Here is a 25,780-nt window from a genome sequence, read left to right on the forward strand (position 1 = left end):
AGGGTGTAAATAACTTGCTTTTTGAATTCAAATTTCATTGTACTAATGATATAGCTGCCAGCTATATCATTATTTCTGATATAGCTACCAACAAATGTTTGTATTCAGTGTTACTTTTTTTGCTATGCTGCAGAAGTCAGGCTAAGTACGGTTTCCTATATCCTTCTTACGTTAACAAATTTGCATGGCCTCTTCTCTTGGCCTTCCTCCAAACATGTCCAGTTTAGGAAATCGTTTAAACCTAAAAGTATCCCAAAATAGAGCTACTTTCTTGTTACTTGTCAACATGAAGTAGCAGAAGCAAATTCATGTGCTAGCAACACTAGTGTTGCCATTTCTTGACTTTTGAATACTTTGCTGTGCAAACATTATTGCTATGGACATTGCACAAAACACGCTTGAGATAAATCATGTATGTTACAGTATACAAGGCTTAATGGATTACTTTTCCATTGCTCATTTTAAAATTAAAAACACCAGCTTCCTGTTTTTCTTGTCCTGAAGTCCTGTCTATCTGAGCTCTTATAATTTCTAAAATAGCCTGTCAAAAAAGGAATTCAGTAAAGTGACTGAAAAGTGACTTCTACTTAACCTTTGATTTTATAAACAATTGGCTGAGTCCTAAATAGATGAAAACAATCTATTTTTAGGCCCTAATTTAGAGAATTGATATTTCCACATTTGCTTTGTCATAGCTGGTAGTAGTCGCTAAATTGTGAAAGCTTGTAGCTATTACAAATGCTTGGAGGATTGCTGAGTGTTCTGCCGTAATGCATTAAGAAGTTCTGTGCACGGTACATTTCAATTTATAATAAGGGAGTCTAGCTGATAGCACAGACACTGAAATATTTCAAGTCTAGACTACTGTCTTAAAAACCAAGGGCTATTGGCTTTTTGGTGGAATAAGTTGGAAAATAACTGATAAGGACAGTTGAAGTACAGCAGACTTCAAAAAGTCATAAATTCTCTAAATGAGGGTGAGTAGGGAGGTTTCAGCTGCTGCTTGCCTGCCCTGTGGTGATGAAAAGGGAACTGGTGTTTGAAACAGCTGATCAGTCTCGCAAGGTTTGAGTGGTTTCTGGAGGAGGTCGCACGTAGACCGGGAAGATGAGTTTTTGCAACACTGGGTTTAGCAAGAAGAAACAAAATGGAGAAATAGAAAAGCAAAGTTCCCTGTCTTCAGAAAAATGCTAACATTAGTACTTTGCCAATGACAGAGATAATGGCTGAAAAATTTAATATAACAGGTGTTCTGTTCTATGCTCTCCGTACCTTTGTATAATAACAATAGCTTGCTGGAGATTTTAGAGTGGAACTACCTGTTGTAGTAAGTGGAGGAAATTATGATGTAGCTGAGACTTTTATGATCCCTTTAATATCCCAGTGTGCCTTACAAATCACTGTGTTTCTAAAGTCGTTCTCTTACTGCTGCTTGTGAGGTAGAACGTTTTGGTTGCGTTTACTGCCATCATGTGTTGTTAGCCATGGAAAAAAGGAGGAATGTTCAAACTGGACCTATGGAGTTGAAGAGTTATGTAATTACTTTCAGTTTCTCTCTCTAACATAATGCCAACTTTCTCTTTCAGAGCCATGGTGTCATGGAAAGGGATATACTTTGTACTTGCACTATTCTTGGGAAGTTTTTTTGGAAGTATATTCATGCTTGGTCCTTTTCTACCTTTGATGTTTATCTCGCCGGCCTGGTATCGCTGGATCACCGATTGTGTTGTGGCCACTTGGCTCACGCTACCAGTGGTAAGTTGCAGTTTGAGCCAGGTTCTGGGCAAATGTTCATAATCCCATGACTTAGTTTGCTCACTAACACTTTTAATTTTTTTTTTTTAATTTTTTTTATGCTTTTGTCAAAACACGCCTTAACATACTTACTATCTGTGGAGACTTAGGTTTTAGCTCAGTGTTGCAGATTGTGTGCCTGTCAACAGTCCCCCTCTTCTTCCACGGTTTATACGTACGCTGATGCCATGTCTTAATTGTACTCTTGAAAAGGCCTTTTCATGACATCTCCATCCAGTGTCAGTTAGATGCTGATCAGAGGAGAGTAGGTGAAGCACTAGTAAGCAGGAGAATTTTTTAAATTACAAACTTCCTAAATGAGTCGTCTTATAAACTCTTCCCTTCTGCTGTGCTCCAACTATCTAATTAGGAAAATTATTCACTGTCTGATACATTGTTGCTCACCTTCACTGTTCTCTTACTTAATCTTCCTAGAATTTAGTCCTTGTAGTTGAATTAGAGACAAATGATTTCAGGTGAAGAAGAAGAACTTCCCTTATACTGTATCAACTTTATAGCTATAGGAGTCTGGAAAACAATAACAAAGCTCTTCCCTGAATTGTTCCTGAGGAAAGGCGGTATGAATGGGATCTGTGTCTTCATCTGTTCTCTAAAAACCAAGGGACTTTGTTCCTCTAGGCCTTTAAAGATTTGTTTAACTTTTTCTGAAGTAAAATGCTATATTGGTGTGCAGAAATACGTATCTTGTGGCATAAAGGAAGATTTATCTTTATTACATATCAAATACGTATATCTGCTTTCTCTGTTTCTTTCTTGTGTGTTTTAAAGGGGTGTGAGCTGTTTCATGTTCTAAAACTTTTGTCCTTTTCATCATTACTAAATGCAATGAAATTAGGAGGAAAGAAATAATTACCAGTAAAGGGAATAGAGGGATTGTTATTTCTTGCCATGATGAAATTCAGCTGAGTACTGATAGCATCACAAAATCGAACCTTTCTGCCTGCTTGCCTCCCAATTTTTCTAAAATTGCCAACTCCCCAAAATTAAATACTGGTCTTCTATTTGATTAGCTGCCTGGACTTTATAATTCTGGATTATTGCAACTAGTTTGTGATAACTTTTGCAGTCTAGAAGTTTGATTTCAGCCCACACTGAACCTAAACCAAAATAATTTGAATATTTTTATGAAAAGGATTCTGTCTTGTAAGAATCTGGGGGATTTAGATTCAGGAAAGGGTTCTGAAAAAGATTTTGCACCCAACCTTTTTGAGGCTCAGACCTTGTCTGCGTTAATTTTCTGTCCTGACACTACTCCATTCTTGGTCAGGAGAAGCAGGCACTTGGGTTTGTGTCTCTAAACAATAAACTAATGTTGGACCAGTTGGACTCCGACAGGAAAGCTCTGACCCTGACCTCTGTAGATCGAAGAAACTTCCACCTTCCTCACTCCTCTGCCACGTATTATTTCCTTTCTAGCAGAGTCAGCAGGATGGGACAGTGAGTGGGTCTTAACTGTTTCAGTTTAGTTGGCTTATACTGGCATTAGGGTATGTAGAACAGGACATCTGTTTATTATTATGTTTAACTAGATGTTAAATAAGTAATAAGATTCATATTAAAATATCAAAAAAGGCTGCTTCTCTCTTTTCTGAAAAAATAACTGTTTACCATTTTGAGCTATATGAGCTGTTCTGCTTTTGCAGTGGTCCATAGTTACTCTTGGACCAGGCAAACACCTTTGCCAGAGTTATAGTAAGCTATTAATAGTATTAATATTTGGCACATGTAATGCTTTTTATTCTGAGATCTCAAGCCATTTGAGATTATGAGAATGTCATTCCAGTTTTACAGATGACTTAAACTGAGAAATTTGTGTTCTTTGAGGTCCTGTGGCACAGAGGTGGCAGAAATATGAACGGAACAGAAAGTCGTTTTACTTCCTAGAGCTCTGTTTAAATCCCCAGACTTTGCTCTTTTTCTATATTTTTCTCGAGGAAGAATGGGGAAGAGAAGGCAAGGAGGTAATTTGAAGTGCTGCCATTTTTTTGTGCTAAGGCCAATTGTTAAGTTTATTCCTCTAGATGTCCAGTCGTGTTTTGTGGTTTCTTTTTCTGTGCTAACTGGGTTGCACAGTGTCCTGCCAGTGGCCCTAAGCTTAGGGCCTTAAGTCATACCTCTAGGTAATATCTGTTGTCTACCTCTGTTTCTCGGGATTTTGTACCTTTCCACGGTGTTTCCACTAGGTATTAAAAGGTTGCAAGGCACTAGCATTCAGTCATCCATATTTTTTAATTATTTGCCTGGTCCTGGTCTTTTGCTGTAACCAACCAGCACTCCTCCTTACACTTTCTTGCATGATTTGGGAATGGTCATGGGTCATAAACCATTTTCAATGGGCAATTTGTATGTGGCCACCTTGTTTCAGAGGTTGAGAGACTTTAGTGGTGTGAACATGGCCAGAGCATGCTGTTGGGCTCTGATGTTATGTACAACTAGTTGTTACATGTTTATGGTCCAACTGTCAAGGTTATGAAACCAGGCCCTCTTAAACTTACTGTGTAGCTCTTGCCTGCTTTTTTTCTTTTGATAAACCACCAACCTATGGTTTATAACTTGACCCTTCAGAGCCACACAGGGGGTAAAGCAAGAAACGTGTTTTATATGTGAACTTCTAGCATCACTGGCTGTTTAGGCAAAATGGAGAAGGCTCTTTGCCCGGCCTCTTGTTTGTGTCCTTCCAAGTCTGAGGCTTATTCCGTGCTTTGGGACGGCACTTTGTAGGTGACTGTGTACCAGCGTTTGGTGGTACAATTTTGCAAATTGTGGGTGGAGGCCCAGGCTTCAAGGTAGCACCATAGAGCTGTACAGACCTAGGTCTACATCACTGTACTATGTTCAAGCTTGTTTGGGATTTCTCCCTCTCAGCTGCTCTTTCTGCCATTAGGTTCTAGCCATTTTTGCAGGCAGAAGTCAAGCACAAACATGTTGACCGTTTGGGCCCAAGCAGAAAGCAAGGCAGCTTCTGAGGCCTTCCCAGCCCTGACAATACTGAGCAATAGATTCTTCGTGCAGCCGGTCTCTCCTTAGATTTTACTTACCAAGTTATAATCCATACTGATTCCCTTGCTTCTATTCCTACATAGTAGTATTCTGGGAAGAACAGGGAAAACCAAGTTTAACGTTGGACATTGATTGTAAAAGAGTGCTTTTTAAGAAGTGCCATTTAATTGTTGTTTCCTCTTCCATTAAACAGCTGACTGTTACTGTGGAAAAGCGGGCTGCTTTACTAGAAAACAGTCAGAAGTTTGTTTACCAGGGATAATGTAATGTGGGTGAATAAGTGAAATTAGAAAATTTCAAATTAATTTTCATTGCTAATGGGCTGATGATTTTCTTCTGGAAGTAAAGCCATAATATTGCGATATTCTTTCTAGGCCTTGCTGGAGATGGTGTTTGGTGCCAAGGTGGTTGTCACTGGTGATGGATTTGTTCCTGGAGAAAGGAGTGTCATTATCATGAACCATCGCACACGAATGGACTGGATGTTCCTGTGGAACTGCCTGCTGCGATACAGCTACCTCAGACGTGAAAAAATCTGTCTCAAATCCAGTCTCAAAAGCATTCCAGGATTTGGTAGGTCACTAAACCCTTTAATTTTAAAGGAAAATGTGTTTAAATTTTGCACAGCACTGTACATATCCTGTTAAATGACCTACGTTTAAATTCTATTTCAGTATTTTTAAAAAAACTTATGTAAAATATGTGGCATATTGAGTGATTAAATCATAAATCTCCCGGAGGACGCCTGGACTACATGCTTAAGCATTTCTTTTTAAAGATACTACATGTGCTGCTGTTGCTTATAGGTAAAAATATTTCTGCTTTATGTACTGAAATCATTTTTCAAAATTATGAAAAAAGATTTTAAGTTTTCTCAAAGTCTCTTTCAACATTTTGTTTTTGGTGCTATTTCACCCCACATTGCAAATGCTCTCATCAGGCTTCTTTCTTCATTATCCAATTTATACTATTGAGAAGATTAAAAAAGAAAAAGAAAGAAAGAAAGAAAAAGCCCTGTAGGCAATTGCAAAGTTGATGGTTCATTTTAATAACTGTAGTTTTAAATTGAACTTGGTTACGCAAAATATGCTGTACAGGATATGAAATAAATCAGTATTTATAGTGATGTAGGCTGGAAACGGATCTGAGTTGCACATACTCAGAGAAATTGTTTCAGATGGGCCAAAAATTGTTGCACAAATGGTTTCTGAATAAATAGGCAGACTTATCTGAAATAAAAGCATCTCTCTGCATTTTATTTATCTCTTAGATTTATTTGCTGTTTTATACAAAACCAACTTGGGCAGGATATGCGTCAACTTTATGATGTCGAAAGAGTAACCTTATTTATGGTTCCCCTTTGTCAGGCCATTTATCTGAACAGATAATTTTGGCAGGATTCCATATGGAGGATCTCTCATACTGTTGCGCTGTTATTACATTCACTTGCTGGGCCTTTAGTACTCTTAAAAGCGAGCTGCAACTAGGTAACGTACTTTTTTCCCTAACAGTCGAACATTAAGGTCAATTTTACTTGACAAAACACATCTCTCTTAACGTTACAGGAAATGAGAAAATACATATTTAGATAAATGTTTTATCTTCATGATACAGCAGAAATGTTTTGAAGTCTTGGAATCAGCTGCAAATGCAATTTTTTAAAGCAATGATCGAAGATGGAATCAGGAGTATAGTATGGAAGTTTCATAGGTTTATCTCTTCAAAAGCAGCATATATTTTTTGGTAACAAAACTTTTGTATGTATGCTTGTTAGTGCCTTTAGTAAAATTGGAAGGTCAGCTCCAGGAGCTTGGATGCTATGTTATGCTTGGCAAAATCTGGTTCCTGAAAGGGTGTCAGGAGTTGTTTAGAGGTTTGTTTGTTTATTTATTTTCAGTTCTCAGTTCTGTGCATAAACAGAGCACATCTACTAGATTTGATGAGTAGGCTCAGGCAGATGGAGCTGTGGCAGGTCAATGTTAGCAGACCACGATGCCGTCTTTGTTCATAGTCTGACATAGTAGCTTAAGCCACTAATGAAATTCTGGGCTCATACTCCACTCTGTGGGCTGTGATGGTAGAGGTGGCACAGGCAGACATTTACTCCTGTTGTTTGCGTTACAGGATGACAATTTCTGGCAGTAGATTGGGTGCCTGGGTCTGTAGTGTTATAAACCACTATTTATATGCCACAACCTTAAGCAACCCTCCACAATATATGGGCTTTGGGTACTTTGGTTGCAATGCTGTGAATTTTAGCTTATTTTTTTAGTAGACTGTTAATGTGTTATTAGTCACAGGAGAGGAATACAGCTAAACTACATCCTTCAGTCAAGCCATAATTTGATAGTCTAAAATCATAAATGTTCAGCTTCTATTCTACCATAGTGTATCTAAAAAGAGCCCTTAGAAATACATGTCTCCATGTTCAGTCAGCCTGTGTTTTGGGTGGCAGATTCTTGCAAAAATAAGGTAGTGTGTATAGCCACGTAATGAGGGGACAGTTGGAAAGTGAGACGCTTGGGTGAAATTAAGATTGACAGAAGAAGATTTCATCATGAATCTGTATGAAGTTTGGTGGGGCGGTGATATAGCAGAAAACGGTGTCCAAAGTGGACAACGCTGAATCTCATCAGTAAGAGTAGATTTTCTCCTACTTATCTCTAGTGGCCCTGCTGTGTTATGTAATAGACTTAATAGGTGTTTGTCAGATTTTGGTTTTGTTTTTGTTAAATTGTGTACGGTGGTTTCACATAAAAGTTTTGTTTATTTTATGAGCTTGTAAAGGCAAGAAGATAACTTGGAAATCAACTGGACAGTTTCAGTGCACTGCAGCTATAGTTGATATGTTAGATGTTGATCATTTAAGGTATAATATTTGTGGAAATTAAAACAGCTACTTTCATAATGTCTTTCAGTTTCATCTTTTCATATATTTATATGAATTAGTTGTACATAGTCAAAAGTATAGGATTATGGAAGTATTGATATATTGGCTAAATGTAACTTCTAATAAATCTTTACCTAATGGTCATTTTGCTTTGAGTTTGAGAAATATTTGAATGAATATACTGTATTGCTTTCAGTGCAACCTTTTCTGATCTTTCAAAGGACTTTTTTTACAAGCATTTCATTTAAAATTATATGTAAGATAAGGTTTATAATGCAGCCCTTTAATTTCCATGTTGCTGAAAACCTTGCGAGTATTAAGCATTGCACCTTTGTTGTTATAAGTACTATCCCAGTTGGGGTGTAAAAATAGGTCTATGAGAGATTATACTGATCCAAGTGGTATATATGGTAGGTGAAGGGCAACGCTTGGAATGCAAATAGATCCAGAGTCCTTGTCGCCCCCTTTGTAGGTTAAAAGTGTAAAGGTATCAGATTTAATGAGTGTGTATTACAAGTAGGCAGTTACTTTCTAGTTAATTATAATTAAAATCAGAGGAGTCAGTATTTCAAGGAGAAGCATTGAGTCACTTATCTAGTTCTTAAGTTATTAATTCTTTGCATTCCACTGTATAAAAAAACTTTAAATTGATTAAAGGTGAGCCTTAAAAAAAAGAAGCGCAAAGAAAAACAGATGGTCCTTTCTTCCTGGAACCGTAGCTTTGGCTTGATAAATTGTGTGCAGTAAAGTTTTCAGAAAGAGGTATTGCATTTCAGCAATCTCAATTTCAGAAACATTCTTGCAGCGTTTCAGTACAACTTGCCAAAGCTGGTGTCTCGAGGGAGCACTACTCTGCTCTTAGCTGTTGCTGCAGTTTCTCATCTGACATCATCAGAAACTACTGACACGTTCTGCAGTGTCAGTTTTCAAGGAGAATTTCTAATGGCATTGACAGTTTCCTGCGTAGTCTGACAAGATAGGACTTCTCTACAGTACTGGTAATAGATACGTACAATTTATATTCTCGCCTATTCTTAATTAATAAGGAATAGCATTGGAAGTGATACAGATTATGATGCAGTTGTCTTCAGCATGTGCTATGGAATACATACTGTTCGAGTAGGTACCAAGGAACATACACAGTAGTGTCAGGTGACCAGATAATGACTAGAAGTTAGTTGCATCCTTTTAATTTTTTTCTTAATAGTTTCATTTGTAGAAGTCTTGTTGTGTTATGAACCAGTAAGACTTCACTGGAAATAGAGATTTATTTTAATGATGGACAATTTGCATGTGTTGGGTGGCTTGCAGTAATATTTGGATTTTAGTGGTTAAAAGTGCCTTGACATCTACATGAAAAATAAATTAAAATTTGGGTTTAATTTGAGCACTGTCAGATAAATTGATGGAAAAATGAGAGAGGGTAACCAAAAGGGTTAGTGTCAGTGCCTGGCTGCTACATGAGATAGTATTAACCCTGGTTTTGCTTAATGCAGATGGAAAATATAAATAACTCCGTAATTCAGTGTATAAACGTAAAGTATGCAGGTGCTGCAGGCACCATTGATGGACATACCTTGAAGACATCATTTTTGAAAAGGCTCACTGAGACTGATAAAGCAGGGAATTATAGCTGGAGCAGATTGGGGCAGAAACAGGTAAGGAAAGGACAAGGTGATGAAGGAAAAAGAGGAGAATAAGCAAAGCTGGCAAACCTGGAGTAGTTAGGAGCAGAGGTAACTGAGTAACTCTGTCCAGATCTTCATCTCTGTATTCAAGCTACTATGTAGCTAACATTGCTCTTGAAGATGTAGGCACTTTTTAGTTGTTGTTTTTCACTCCTCCGGTCACTCATGTGTTGTAGCTCTCAAAGGCTCCAGTTAGGTTTGGCCCTTGTTGTGTTAAACGCCAGAGGGGAAAAAAAAAGAAAAAAAAAAAAAGGACTTGTGCTCTGTTTCAGCACTGGGCTTAGCCCCACCAATCTTTTGCTGCATGGCAGTTGATCCATTATAGCTGTCCATGTCCATGAGCTTCACCTGAAGCAAGTTCAAAGTAATTTGAGTCATCTTAGTTTTCAGTGAAGCAAGGCAAAACAACTCAAATTATCCTGCCTTTGCCACGGGCTAAGAGCATGCGCATGGACAGCTATGATGGATCAGAAGTAAAATATTAGTGTCGCTAAGCCTAGAAAATTTTAACACTTAACTCAATTGGAGTGTAGTTAAAGCAGCAGGCTGTGGGGAATCTGTACACATTTATATTGGCGTGGAAGTGTTTGTGCTGCCACAGCTACTTCCATAGGTAGGCATCTAAAGACTTCAGCATAAAACATCTTTGTTCGGGTTATAGCTGGATTTGCATTCAAATTCTTATCAATAGAGCTTATTGGTTTAAAAAATTAAAAGTGTAACCTACTGAACTTTCTAGTATAGCTCATGTCTCAAGTATCTTTGTTACGTTAAAATAGACTGAAATGAGAGTTTTGAGGAGCTGTGACATTTTGTCTTCTAGCATTTCAGTTATGACCTGCCAGACTTAATTACCTTAGAGTTGTTATCCTACGTGATTTTTAAAGTGGAAGTTGAAAAGTATGCTCTCTAATGGAAAGCACGACTGTTATTATACCAGTTGTTCACGGTGAAGACAGATACGCAAGACTCTCTTGATGAAGTTTTAAGTATGAGGGAAGGATTATACTTCAAAGCAAAAATGCAGCTTTATTTGCCTGTAACTCTACATGTGTTTTTTGTGGGGAAGAAAAGACTTAGGTGCCTGTTACCCAGCTTGGCTCTTCCAGGAAAGGCATAATAGGAATATTTTCAGAAGTGTACCACAGAAATTCTCTCAACTCTGTCAAGGAAAAAAAAAATAACACTACTAGCCTGTCTTCCATTAAGAGTTTCCTTGTCCTTTCTATATAATAAGGACCCCAGTTTCTCTCCACCCCCTTTGCCTCTCCAAAATGCACACCAGAGTCAGATCAGATGCTAACCTTTCTCGTTCTCCCCATTTTATGAACGACAAGTGATGAAGAGAGTGGTTATTTTGTCCAAGCTCACAGAACAAATAACAGCAGAATTAGGATGGTGTGTTTTCCCGACTTATGTTCCTTTGCCATTATCGGTGGGCTATGCAGCATCTGTACAGATCAGCTCATCAGGCTGAGTTACTTCCGTGGTCCTCCCATAAGGAGATGGAGCATCTGAAGAGGATGCAGGCCTACAGCAGAGGTACTGAATTGTAAAATCTCTCACCATTTCTGACTTGCAGTAGAGATGACGTATCCGTGGGAGAGACTCGCACTGTTTGGTAGGGCCTGTTTGTTCTTCCCCACAATCGAACAGCCAGAGGTTGTTTCCTTTCTGTCTTTGGAGATTCTGGAATGACGTGGGGCTTTTCTCCAGATATATATTGGGCAAGACTCATCTTTTTTAATACTTAGGTTTTCATGCTCTGTTTCACTGTGTTGATGTATTTTTAAAATGCATTAGAAAAAGCAACTTTCCGGCCATCCTAGAGGTTTAAGCCTTTGCTTTGGTTTGCTTTAGTTCTGAGTAATGTTATGTTATTCTGATTTTACACAGTACATCAAACCAAATCTGAAGTGTTATTTTAAGATGGATATTGTAACTGAATAGGTTTAATGTTTCTTAATGGCGTTCATAGGATTTTAGTGCAAAGATTTTGTGTAAGTAGCATTAATACAATGGTAGAGTTAGTCATCTGATTGTCCATATTCTATAAAAATGGCATAATTTAGGAAATAGAATGAATATTTGAGTATGAAGTGTCCAAATAGCATCTTTCTGATCCATGATTAAGGGACTGAATATTGAAAGAATACTTTCCAAGAGCATGGTATATCTCTGTCTGGGTGCTTTATTTTTTCCTACGTACTTTCACACTTTTTTTGTGTGTGTATTGGCTGAGAGATACCAATTCTTCAATGGTCTATCTTTTCTAGAAGGTTTCACAGTTAAATTTTCACAGCTAAGACATAGGCCACTGTATCTGGCTAGCTTTTTGACAACATTGTTATTGCCCTGACAAGTAAATCTTAGAATCATAGAATCATAGAAACATTAAGGTTGGAAGAGACCTCCAAGATCATCGAGTCCAACCGTCAACCCAACACCACCATGCCCACTAAACCATGTCCCTAAGCGCCTCATCTACCCGTTTTTTAAATACTTCCAGGGATGGTGACTCAACCACTTCCCTGGGCAGCCTGTTCCAATACAGTACATCAAACCAAATCTGAAGTGTTATTTTAAGATGGATATTGTAACTGAATAGGTTTAATGTTTCTTAATGGCGTTTATAGGATTTTAGTGCAAAGATTTTGTGTAAGTAGCATTAATACAATGGTAGAGTTAGTCATCTGATTGTCCATATTCTATAAAAATGGCATAATTTAGGAAATAGAATGAATATTTGAGTATGAAGTGTCCAAATAGCATCTTTCTGATCCATGATTAAGGGACTGAATATTGAAAGAATACTTTCCAAGAGCATGGTATATCTCTGTCTGGGTGCTTTATTTTTTCCTACGTACTTTCACACTTTTTTTGTGTGTGTATTGGCTGAGAGATACCAATTCTTCAATGGTCTATCTTTTCTAGAAGGTTTCACAGTTAAATTTTCACAGCTAAGACATAGGCCACTGTATCTGGCCATCTTTTTGACAACATTGTTATTGCCCTGACAAGTAAATCTTGTACTGTAAACGTTGTTTGAAGAAGCTTCTATTTGTATTATAAATAAACAGTAAGCTAAAGCAGAGGTTTCTACTGACACATACTGTATTCTCCCACAAGAGAATGAAGCAGGGCAAAGGAAATACAGAAAGTGTTAATATTTGAATGTGACTTAAAGATAAAATTTAGAATATTTTGGTACTCAAACAAATGCATGAGAACTATGGGGAAATCAAAGGTAAAACTGATCAGAGCAAAACCAGAACATTTTTCTTTTTTTCTGTAACCGTAAAATTCTGTGTTTATAACATTGCTGTTTGTTCACTTAAGTTGCTTTAGTTAGAAGAAAGGTTTAGGCTTCACATACATTGGAAGAGATGATATTCTGTCCAAGTAAAAAGTAGACTATGTGGTATATACATGTATGAAATACATAGTCTGAACATAAACTGAATGTGACCATAAAAAGAATTTAAAAACAGATGTAGATTAAAGTAATATTTAGAGTCTGATAGGGCAAGGCAATAGCAAAAGCATACTGGTGTTTAAATAGACACCTTACAAATAGATTGAATCAAATGAATAAATAGACTGAATCAGATGTTTCACTCTAAAATCAGGAGTGCTACTGTGAATCTATATTTGTGAATTTTATCTCTTAGCTAGTTTTGTAATTTGCTCAAAGAATTCACCAAGTCAGATGGTAGTTGTTCAATTCATTATACTCCTATTAACTACGTTATTGAAAATGAGCATGGTTAAAAAAAACTTGCCAGGAGCAGAGATTGTGCATTACAAGATTATTTCAAGAAGCATTTCTTTATTTATTTTCCTAGCTTAGGCACTCAAACCATTACATTAAATTTAAAAAATCACTTAATTTTTAATTTGGTTTGGGTTATTAGACAAAGAACTACCTAGAAAAAACAGTAGAATGGCTGATTCTAATTGAATTTGCAGAAATCCATTTAGCAGTCTATACTGATGAAAACTTAACTGTATATACATAGTAACTTTAAGCCATGGGTTCCTGCGTGATTTTTCTATGCGCTAACATCTTTTTAATATCTACTCATCTTTAAAATAAGGAACATTCAGAATTGCGTGGTTGTTGCCTTGTGGATATTTTATGCAGCAAAACACTTGGAATAACAAACTGTTAATGGACCCAATTACTTGTATACAGTGGGATCGTGCACTTCCAGTGATTTCCCTTACTAAGCCTAGAAGTCTGGTTCACTGTTGCCTCAAAAGCCCTGACAGGACCAGACACTGCTCAATAAAGGCACACTGAATAATGCTTTTATTTTTAACCAAGATAATGCTATGTAAAACCAGTAAATAATGCAGTGGAAGAAAAGAGGGAGGATGAGTGAATCATAGAATCATAGAATCATTAAGGTTGGAAAAGACCTCTAAGGTCATCAAGTCCAACCGTCAACCCAACACCACCATGCCCACTAAACCATGTCCCTAAGTGCCGCATCTACACGTCTTTTAAATCCTTCCAGGGATGGGGACTCCACCACTTCCCTGGGCAGCCTCTTCCAATGTTTAACCACTCTTTCAGTAAAGAAGTTTTTCCTCACATCCAATCTAAACCTCCCCTGGCACAACTTGAGGCCATTTCCTCTCGTCCTTTCGCCAGTTACTTGGGAGAAGAGACCGACACCCACCTCGCTACAGCCTCCTTTCAGGTAGTTGTAGAGAGCGATGAGGTCTCCCCTCAGCCTCCTTTTCTCCAGGCTAAACAACCCCAGTTCCCTCAGCCGCTCCTCATAAGACTTGTTCTCCAGACCCCTCACCAGCCTCGTTGCCCTTCTCTGGACACGTTCCAACATCTCAACATCCTTCTTGTAGTGAGGGGCCCAAAACTGAACACAGTATTCGAGGTGCGGCCTCACCAGTGCCGAGTACAGGGGCACGATCCCTTCCCTACTCCTGCTGGCCACACTATTTCTGATACAGGCCAGGATGCCATTGGCCTTCTTGGCCGCCTGGGCACACTGCCGGCTCATGTTCAGCTGGCTGTCGACCAGCACCCCCAGGTCCTTTTCTGCTGGGCAGAAATATAATATATTATATTATATAATAATGAAATCCCATAGTTAGGCCTTCTACTTTCCAACTTGTTTCTATAGTTTTGAATCATTTATTGACTTTGTTTGCGGGGTGGGGTTTAGTGTTATTAGCTGTTCTGTTACATTGCTATAGGAAATACATAGATACCATTTTCTTGATGTGTGTATGTTTGCTTTCAATATCAGCCATAATATTCCTCTAACAGAGATGTGACATTTTTGGGGATATCTAATTTCTGAGATACTTCTGGAAATGTACATAAAATTGTGATACAAAACCAAGCAAAGACTTTTTTTTTGCACAAGTCATCTCTTTTTCTCTTTTGTTCATTGCCACCTCCATCCCTAGTATCTACTTACTCCCAAATTACCTCTGCCATGAAAACACACTTAAGAAATTTTAGCCTCAATTGTTATTTTCTTTTAAAGGATTTTGGGGTGGGGAAAATAGAAGTGCAGCCTCTTAGAATTTTAAAAGCTTTATACTTGCAGCTAGCATTTTTAATACAATACTGCAAATTTTCAACCTGCATAAGCTATAATTTGCTTTATCCCCAAGGCAGTAAGGAAATTCTTATGTACAGCACATTTGTCTAGTTCAATAGCAGGCTTTCCTTTTTGTGTAAGTGTAATTTTTTTCTGTGTCCTAATAGCTTTATTGAAGTGTGGAATACATATCATTAGTGTGTATGTGTTACTTGAGATTTGAAGCTGCCTTTTTTATTTTTTCAGCTCCGAAAAGTTGCTTTAAAGGTCATTGTGGCTAGCTACTCTACCTAGTAGGTTTTCATGCTGCTATTTTGCAATTTTGAACAAGAGCTGTGCGTTGTGATGCTTTTTGTAAACTTTTCCAGGCAATATTAGTTAATCAGAAATGTCATCTATTACAAGAAGACTGTTTTAGCAAAGAAGTGGGGTTGCATTGTTGTGATTTCTTTAGCTTCACTGTTCCTCTGCTGTGTTTTTGTAACTGATGATTTCTCAAGAATCTGCAAATCAAAAGACAACCTTTTTTTCCCCAGTCAAGTAAATGCTGCCTTTGCTAGGAAAACTCATGTTGCCTGGGAGCTTTTAGATGACCAAAAACATGCAAAAGAGCAAAATATAATTACTTTTCTTGGACAATATGTTGACCTAAACTTAACAATAATTAACTGAACAGCATGTCTCCCTGTAGGCTGCACATGAGAAGATACTTCCTTCTGCTGCCTATTCATAAATCATGCTGATTAGCAAAACCTTCATTTTGCCCATTGCTTTACTGAATTCCTCTTGTTTCTCCGTGCATTCCCATTTGGATCCCATGTCACGCCTCAGACTTGTTACGTGTTGTTTTTCCAGCAGCACAATGCAGACACACTGTGGAATGGAAGTCTAAGCGAGAGCTGCTTTTGCTTTGTTCAAAGGCATGTGTCTGCAAGCCTGTGCTGGGTTTCCTCTCCCGCTTGAATCTGGTGGGATGGTGAGACATGTAAACAGCAGGCATTCTCCCCATCGGTGCATGGACCAGAGTTTTGGTTGAAGGCAGTAATTCATGTTTTTGTTGCCTTTCACTGGAGGCCTTAAAGCTTGAGCAAACGTGGAAGATTCTTCCACTTTCATAGGTGGTAAAATAGTTTGGCGCAGCATGCTGTGCTGGGGTAAGTGGGAAGGAAAACTTGGGTCCTTTACTATTAGTCATCTGACTGTTGGATAATCTGTTCTTATTTGAGCAGTCACGACTGTTTTATCGAATTAGATATACACTTAAAGATAGAAAAATTCTTCCAGAACACTGGATGTTATCTATTAAAACCTGTTGTTTATTTTAAAAACTGGATGCCTCCCAACTCCCTTCCCTCTTTTTCTTTCTTCCTCCTCCCCAACACCCTACTGTCATTACATTACTGCCTCTGTTTAATTTTTCATAGCCCATATATAACACCACCACTTAGGACAGGAATGGGAAACTACTGCATTATATCCTCTGCTTTAAGGCAGTTTAGTCAGGTAAAATACGAGTCACCCAAGCAGCAGTGCTTAGTAGCTAAAGGTGTTTGTAATTTGATGTTCACAGTGCTGTTACAGAATGATTGTTAGAAAGAGTTTATATGCAAGTTTCCATATAATTTAAAGCCTTGTGCTGCATGAAGAAAGGTAGGGGAGAGGGTGGGATCTGGCAGTGAGGTTTTTTTCCATGCTCCCTCCCTATTATGGACCAAAATCACTCTTTCTAAGGAGCTGCTGACCTGGGAAAGTATCAGCAGGCTTCCCAAGTGAGCATTTATTTTGCTTCTCGTTACCCTTCTTTCTGCCTACGGACTCTGCTGCAATGAGAGCACAAGGACCTGAATAATTTAGGCCTGATGTGTGATACCACAAAATAAAATGGTTTAGCACAGTACAGGTTTTGCATAAACTAATTTAGGCATAGTGTCTAGGGTAAATAAAACATACAAAAGGTCTGGGCTGAGAGGTAAGAGCTATTGGAAGACACAAAAACCGCAGCACAACTTTCCTCACCTCTATGTATTTTTTCACTCTGTCCCATGGAGCATCTACATTCTCAGAGTTGTAAATGATATGGTACAAGGCATCTCAGTTTCTGCTTAGAGGGCTTTTTTCTTTTGCTGTGTCCATTTTATGAATTTGATTTCAGATGAGGTATCATAGAATCATAGAATTTCTCAAGTTGGAAGGGACCCATAAAGATCATCGAGTCCAACTCCCTGCTCCTCATAGGACTACCTAAAACTAAACCATATGACTAAGAGTGTCGTCCTGATGCTCCTTGAACTTCTGAGAGGCTTGGTGCCGTGACCACTTCCCTGGGGAGCCTGTTGCAGTGACTGACCACCCTCTCAGTGAAGAACCTTTTCCTAATGTCCAGTCTGAACTTCCCCTGATGCAGCTTCATACCATTTCCATGTATCTTCTAGAGCAACCGAATGCTTTGGCATCATTTGGTATGAAAAGATGTCGTCTTTATATAACACAATGACAAATGTGAAAACGAAGCCCTGATTAGTTCAATTTAAAATACTGGTTTTGCAGCATTGTAGTGAAACGTATTGTAGCAGTAGGAGATGATTAAATGTCAGAAGAGAGCATAGTTAAATTAAGTAAGTTATTTTTCAGTTATTTTAAAATTGACCTTTATTTTTTCCTGCAAATAATTTGTTTAAACATGGATAACCTCTATTAATAAAGCTGTACTGATACTTCTTGACACTGCAGATATGGGATTGTGATATGTGCATAGATGCACATAAAATGTGGTCAAAGTTTAGTTTTGTTTACAGAGGGTTTTTAACAAGTACAGCGTGCAAATTTGAAAAGATTTCCTGAGACTGCATTCTGAGCATTTCTCTTCTTAATTCATATAACCACTTCCAGTATTCAGTTATCTGGATATCATTCATTTTCTGAGTATCTGAGACTCATTAGGTCCAGATTGCAGAAGGCATGTTAGTTATGCATGCTCCACTGTTTAGGTGATTTAAAAATAAAAAGTTATCTACCCCATGATATGTTACAGATCTTTAACAATACAATTAATGTTCCTATCTAATACAGAAGAGATTATGCCGCTTGGTTAATACGTTATCCAGGCTGACTGACTTATGAAGTTGATTTAGAAATTGGTGACTTTAATAAGTGATTTTCTAGCATATGCTCCTTGTAAGATACTGCCACGAACGGAATAGAAAGGAATCCCTGTAAAGAGGAGCTGAAATAAAGTGCAAGAATAGCATGCTGTAAGTCACCAGCAACGGAAAAACAGACTTTTGAGAACTGTGGTGAGCAAAGAGGAGAATGGGAAGCTGTGATGTTTTCTCTTTGATGTGGAATATCTATCTGCAGGGTTTCTGATGAGATACAAGCTAGCCAAGTACAGTGGTAAGGCAATGTCATGCTCCTCTGAGCCCTGTTTAAGAAAGGAGCATCACGGGCATGTGGCAGAACTGGAGCCCTGATTTTTCGTCCTGCTGTCTGAACTAATGGACAGAACTTCTAATGTTATGTGATATATTGTATACTAAATTCTGCCAAAAAAGCCAAGAATGTTCATTGAAGATAATGGCATGTGACCCCTGAGCTGCAGGCTCAGCAGCAATTTCCTTTATTTAACTACATTACATTGTCAGTTTGAAGTCAGGCTGTAAATCTTCACAGTTGTCTTTGTGTGTTAATACAAACAAATGGATATACATCAAATTTTTCTATAATCAAGTTTAAAGAACAACTTTGTATTTTCTTCTATTAGTAGTGAAAATTATAGGGAGGTATATGGAATAAAGCCCTCAAAGCAATAGATATTTTCTGCACAAAGCACATGGTTAACATGCACTACTAAGGGCAACTATCTCTATATAACGCAGCTTTCTTATATCCTGCAGTGCATTGCTGAGATGTTTGTCCGTAGGGGCAGTGCCTTCCCTTGAGCAAATCAGTGTTGCAGTGATTAAGGATATTATAGTGAGGGCCATGGTTTTAGATATTTCACCTCATGACAGCGTTGACCCTATTCTTCCTTTCTGGAAAGCTTTTCTAACTCTGGTAACTTGAGTTTTGCAAAACTGTAGCCATTCCAAATTTATTTAGATTTATTTATTTAGGTTATGCATTCTTTTGCTTCCTATCCAAAACTCCTTTTACAAGGTAACTAAGTGCTTAATCAGAGGTGAGGACAGGTGGGCAGTAAATAAAATGTGTCTAACATGATTTACAAAATATTTTGGAATAACGGACACCGTGGAAGTATCAGAGTGAAATGTTACTAAAGGTGTATTTTTTAAACTTTAGGCTGGGCGATGCAGGTTGCTGCCTTTGTTTTCATTCAGAGAAAGTGGGAAGATGACAGGAGTCACTTTGAAAAAATGCTGGATTATTTCTGTGACATTCGTGAACCACTACAACTCCTCATCTTTCCGGAAGGAACTGATCTCACAGGTAGGCTGCATTTGTCATCTTCTCGTGGAATGTTCAACGTGGAAATTCTTCGTTGTTTATGGAAACAGTTAAAAAAAGTTCAAGGCAGGAGCAAGACTGGGTTCTCATGGGCAGTAGAAATTATAGTTAATGATCACATGTGCTGATTCATTTGAGAGGCACAAACGTAGTTCCACTGAGAGGCTTTGCCAGTCTTCCTGAAATAACTCTTTTTGAGTTATATTTGACATCATATCAGATGTCAAAGCATCTGATGATTGAAATGGCTTTATATTGGTCAGTACTGTATGTACATTGCATTAGCAAAAGTAGGTTTCAAGACCTGGAATAAATCACTTGCATGTTCCCATTTTCCATATTACTGGGGCAAACAGTGCAAAATCATTTCAGACCTATGGAAGAGTGATTGAAGAGAACTGATGATACTTGTTCTTCGGGTCATGTAAGCAGTCTGTATCTGCCTCTGTAAGAAAAATAACTCCCTAAAACAAATGCTGACGTTATCATAAGAGTAAATTTAATGAGTTTGATCCTGTAGTATTAATTCTTAATAAAATATCTACCTTAATGCAGGTATCTTACAGCATCAATAGCAAGCTGCTAGCCAGTGTTGAAGACGACTCAACTGCCAATAAAAGAAAACATTGTGTCAACGTTCTGTGGTGGTTCATGCCTGCAGCATGATTTGATAAGCAGCATCTTTAAATGGAAAATACAATTAAACTTCTACCTTTTAGCTTATTTAAAAGATTTTTACTACACTTTCCATTGCAGATATTCTCAAATCATACTTTATTGCAATGCCAGATCAGTAAGGACTAGACACAGTATAAAAATAACTAACATATACTGCTATTTTTTTCTTCTGTATTCCAGATATCCTTAAAAATGGATATGTATAGTATTCAGATGTTATCACACAGTAGTGAATTGTCATCACTTGATCAGCTTTCCTAAAAGAGGATAAATTCATTGTGCATTCTTGGACTGCTTCACGTGATATCTCTTGTTGAATAAGTTATTTTGTATCTAAAATTAGAAAGAAGGATGAAAATTATCTCACTTTAAATTTTTTTTTCTTTGAATTCATGAACAATTCTCCCCTCCTAGCTCTGAATTGTGAGATGAAATCTTAATCTTATTCATGGGGTCAGGTGACTCCTCCTTGGGCCGCTCACACTCTCTTTCTGAACAGATGTTTCCATATCAAGACGATTGGAAGAATTGGTTTGTTTGTAATTTATTCCATAAATTATGTATACATTCTAATCCCTCCCAATATTCCTCAGAGACAACAGATTTTAAAGAACTGAGGAAGTTTCGTACTGCAGATATAAAAAAGAAGAATTACTGAGGACTGAGACAGCTGCGGTGTGTTAACGCTTGTGCTGCGGAGTCCCGAAGGCAGTGGTGGGGATGCTCCCACCTGAATGTGGAGTTGCTTAAGGAAACACAGAGTTTTCTCTCTGCTGTTGTAACCGATATAAATGACTTAGACTAAATTTAAGTATATGCTGTTGATACCGTCCACTGAGAAATTCATGCAGACAAGATTCTTCACTTAATATTAAAAAATTCTCTAATTGGATTTCTGAACACAGATTTTTGACAGATTTTTTTTTTTTTAAGGTATTTCTGTTGTTCTGGTTTTCCTTCCTCATACACGTGTAACACATACCCTTTAACTTTGCAGTGTCAAATGGATATCCGCACTAACTGTGCTGTTCTTTTGAAGTTGGTTTAAGCCACCGCAGATCGTGGTGATTGTTTCCCCCTGGTTTGTTGAGCAGCCCAGGGAGGAAGCAGTGCGGTGGGAAAGACGGAGTGATGGGCAGGGAAGACGATAGGGCACTGCTTCCCTGGGCAGCCGTGCTGACTTCTGACATGTTAAACTGTCCGGTGTTTGCCACTCTAACTTGCCATCGGTAATGAATGCCACCTTGATATTATATTTGTGCATAATAAGATGTATAGAGACAGGCAAAACCCTCGGGCTTTTTCTGTGCAAATGAGTAGCTCTCCCTATCTAATTGTCTTCACAGGAAACATTAGCTCATATATTTTAAAATATTATAGGAGACAGGGCAAAATCCCTTGACAAGCTAGTCCTGACCAAGCAATAAGTTTATGCCGTATGGGAATGATAGAACATAATAATGTATTTTGTGTAACGGTTTGAAAAAACGGTTTTCAGCAAACCGTTATGTTATTGACATATTAGGACCTATTGCAACCTCATGTTCCATCTTTTAGAATAAGAAATAAACCACAGTTTTGTTCTGAACGGTCGTTCAATATCCTAGGGAACATTTTGCAAAAATAGAGGCAATGGCTCTTGTTTTCTGACCAAATCCCCAAACTGCTAATTACTTCTGAAAACAAAATTCTTCTGATGCTTAAAATGAAAAATAACATTCTACGTGTACTTCACTGAAAAGCAGAATTGCTGTGCAGCTCAGTGCTACTATCATTTTTTTATCCTCTCAGTGGCCGCATGACAATGATAGATTTATTCCTCTTTATAAGAAATTGTATAATGTTTTCAGGTATTCGAGAACGAAAGATTTCAAAGAAATTCAAAGTATGACTATATTTATACATGGGCCACTGCCTGACTTCAAACTGGTGAAGTACTGTGCAGTGAAAGATGCTACGTAAATAAATTTTAGAAATAGTAATGTCATGAACCCTGAACAATGTATTTCCAGACTGGATGTATAGGGTCTGAGGTAATAATTATATACTTATTTCCGATAGGTTGGTCATCTTTGCACTCTGGAGTACTTCAAGGTTAAAGCTAAGTGCATCAAAGGTATTTTATTGTAATTGCTTCAAAAGAAGCCCTCAGCAGATAACCATATAGCCAGACTTTCTGAAGCCCTGAAGAAAACAAAGCAACCATAAGTCTAGTGCTTCTGGAAAGCTGGAATACAGCCCACCGTTTTGCTTGTTCTTTTGTTTTTCTTGGTGTTCCTTACAAGACTCTTTGTAGTAATTCTTCAGAAAGCAATAACAAAAAAAAAGTTGCTGTATTGCTCTGCGCCTGTTGTAGCCTCATTTCGTATGGATTTGTGTCTGCATCCCTATACATGGTCTCTTCTTCACTCCAGCTTGTTCTTTTTCCTTGTCTTTCCTTCCGTGTGACATTTCCTCAACAAATCTCTTGCTGCTGTCTCGGCAGGAGGCATCGTGTGCTGTGGCTCATCCTCACCAATACTTGCGTTAAGTGACGGACTGCTGCATGCTGTGCTGAAAGCCCTGGCAGACCAAATACCTGTGGACCCTGCCCTGGCTTTTCGCGTTAAGATCTCCACTCTTGGAGGCTCCCCTTTACTCAGCCATTGTTTTTTTCTAAAACTCCTGTGGGGCTTAATTATCTTTGAAGCTCTTGTCTCTGTCAAACTTTGTTTGCAGGCGGCAATAGCTTCAAAGGTTAAGGGGAGCAGGTGGACAGAGTGTGATTGCACAGACCTTTTTTCCTTGAGGAACAGCTAAAAAACAAGTAGGAAAGCTTGCTAGAGCCCAGATTTTGGCAGGAATGTTGTGATGTGGATCACATACAATATTTCGTCCGGAAGGTAATTGAACTGCAGTTGGATTTTTCTCTTTTCTAGTAAATGTGGTGTACTTTGGTAATGCAAAAAAAATACTGTTCAAAAGCACTGGTAGAGGTTGATTTAACATGTAACAGTTTGAAAGTAGCACAAATAAGAACAATTGCTTAACTTTTTCTTAAAATATTAACTGTGAGCTTTTATGCTTTCCATGCAAACCTCTAATAGATAAATGACGATTTTTTAATTTTTTTTTTTTTTTTTAAGATAAATTTTTTGAGTACTCGCTTATTCTTTCACTGTCTGGCACCAATATCGTTTGAGAGTACTTGAAGTCATAGAAGTACATGCATGCTTTTATCACAAGTCAGATTAAAGGAAAAGGTAGTACTTAATATTCAAATTTCAGTGCACTAGTACTAGAAAAAAGTAGTTGAGAGTTGATCAGAAATAGTTGTATTAAAGTTGTCAGAATCAGCTTTCCAGTAGGATGATGAGGGAAGTTTATAATTCTTTTGGGTGACGTCCAGCAAACACATCAGCCTGGACAATGTTGAACCTGTACAAGCTTGTGAGCTTGTTCGTTTGAGAGGAGCTAACACTGCATACGTATTTCATGAGGAGCACAGACTTAGCTTTTTGTTGGGTACAGGTCTTGGAATTTTATTTCCAAATACTCTTCAGACTCACACGAATGCAGCTTGTTACTCCATTATGGCTTTCATCAAAGTAAAATTCTAGAGGTGGTTTTTTTTTTTTAATTCAAAACTAGGTCACAAATGAAAAATATAATTTATAAGTTGGTGCGAGACCAGAGGAGACAGAACATGAAGCAGTTCTGGATCAGGAAAGGTGCCACATCACCCTCTACTAATAAACTGGCTGTTTTCTATAAAAATAGATAATTCTACTTTTTTTTTATATCATAGGAGCAAATAGAACCTATGGAGTTAAAATGCAAAATACACCTAATAGGAATGGTGAGCAAAAACTCTGGGGGTAGATTCACTTTGGCTTAAATACAGTGTAAGAAAGAAAATACTTGTTTCTAGAAAGGAACACTTAGCCGTGTTTTTCAGAGAGAGTAAGCAAGAGGGGGTACTACCCTTAGCCAAATTATGTGAGCGACCTTTTGGGATTGAGGAGACCCAAACCGAGTTCATTTCCAGTCCCTGCTTCAAGAGCTGCTTTATGCAATTTGGGTTAGTTGGTTGGAAGCAAAGAAGACGACATATGTTCCCTCTTTTTAAGGAAGTGTTTTCACTATCAGGCTTACAAAGGCATCTTTCACTGTTTCTGTTCTTTCACCTAAGAATGTTCCAGTCTGGACTGCAGAATGATGAGGCATCTGTGTAAGTTTTGCAGCACTGGCAGTGTAGCCTGGTCTGTTGATTAAGGGATTTTAAAGAGGTGTTTGTTGTGCGAATTCCCTTAGGTTGGAGAGAAATAGGGTTGGAGAGAAAATGGGTTTCTGATTTCCTGGATCAGTTTTCTAACCTCTAGGTTTCATATAATGGGGAACATTGTGTTTTCTGCCTTTTGTTGAATCCAGTGCTGAGCAGGAGACTTACTCTGAATTTCCCCCGGAAGGTTTAGGCACAGGTGTCTTGCCCAGCGATCCCAAACAGCAGTAGGCATCAAGGTGCTTACATCGGATAAGATAGCAGTCAGTGCATTTGTTCATAAGTAGTAGCAGAGTAAGAAACCGAGAGTAGCAGGAAGGGGAGGAAGGGCATTATTCTTACTTCTTGGTAGAGTGAAAGCATATCCTACCCTTGCTTTCAGGATAGCATCAAAAACCCTTTGACCTGACTTGCTATAATAAATATTGTTTAATGCACAAAGACCTGTGGCTTGATAGTTGCTAGGAAGGGAAGAGGGAGATGATTTTTCCAGATGACAATGACCATTGTATTAGCTGGGAGCGTTACTCTAGTTCTAAAATCCCATTACACTAGGGTCATGCAAAAGGGGAAGGGAACAATCTCTGTTATATAAAACTTGCAGTCCAGAGGCAAGACAGGGATACAATATCAGGAAATAGGCTGAATAGTGTTGGCCAGTGTGCCAATGTCCAGCTGTTCACATGTTCTTAGAAAGGCATTGTAGTAAAGGGAAGTTTGGAAGATGTTTTACAGATGTGTACAGTGAGTTCTTTCCAAGTGCAGGGGGGTGCACTAAGAGGAGGTTTGAAGATGGTTACTTCAAGGCAATGGGCAGTGGAGGTCCCAAACCTTTTTTGCAGCATCGGTTAGGTCTTGCTTAGAAAACAGAACTGCCCATTTACTTTTTGGTTTTCTTGTGCAAGTAGGAGTGTTTTGCATATACCAAGGAATTCGTTTTCGTGCTCCCTCTGAAACAAAGCGCAGTGAACAGACATATGGAGAGGGTTTTTCTGAGTACTCATTAACTGTGTGCAGTTTGAGATGCTTAAGACTTAGATTTATTATTTTTTTTAGACTGCTTAGCTTTGTGTAGACACTTATGGCACTTGTGTCTCAAAGCTTTGATTGACTTGATTTGCAGATTGCAAATGTTCCAACGTGAACCCCAAATTTGGATATGCAGAAGATGAAGACGACAATTCCTCTGTCCTTTGGAAGAAACAATACATTAGCTCAAAACTTTGTGATAAATTAATTTAAAGCATTTTACTTGAATCGCCACAGAATCTGGAAAGGAACTCTTGACTTTTTACTTGTAGGAACTCTATACTTTTTATAGGAACACTTGGTGATCAATATCATTTATTAGAAAATAGTTTAAGTTGTTGAGCTAATAGTGCAATATAATTATGTCCAAGAGGTAGAA

The 25,780-nt window shown here is 38.1% G+C and overlaps 1 protein-coding gene across 2 annotated transcripts in view; it reads left to right on the forward strand.

Annotated features, from left to right (window-relative positions):
- The window catches only part of LCLAT1 (lysocardiolipin acyltransferase 1), a 122,906-nt gene that overhangs the window by 39,704 nt on the left and 57,422 nt on the right, over positions 1–25,780 (forward strand). For both annotated transcript variants that reach the window (XM_009333627.1, XM_009333628.1), the window contains exons 2-4: positions 1,587–1,755; positions 5,190–5,388; positions 19,269–19,415. In XM_009333627.1, the coding sequence (XP_009331902.1) occupies positions 1,591–1,755; positions 5,190–5,388; positions 19,269–19,415 (511 nt within the window). In that variant the 5' untranslated portion in view covers positions 1,587–1,590. The remainder of the gene's footprint in view (positions 1–1,586; positions 1,756–5,189; positions 5,389–19,268; positions 19,416–25,780) is intronic.

The sequence above is a fragment of the Pygoscelis adeliae genome, unplaced genomic scaffold, assembly GCF_000699105.1.
Source record: "Pygoscelis adeliae isolate BGI_AS28 unplaced genomic scaffold, ASM69910v1 Scaffold1, whole genome shotgun sequence".
Lineage (NCBI taxonomy): Eukaryota > Metazoa > Chordata > Aves > Sphenisciformes > Spheniscidae > Pygoscelis > Pygoscelis adeliae.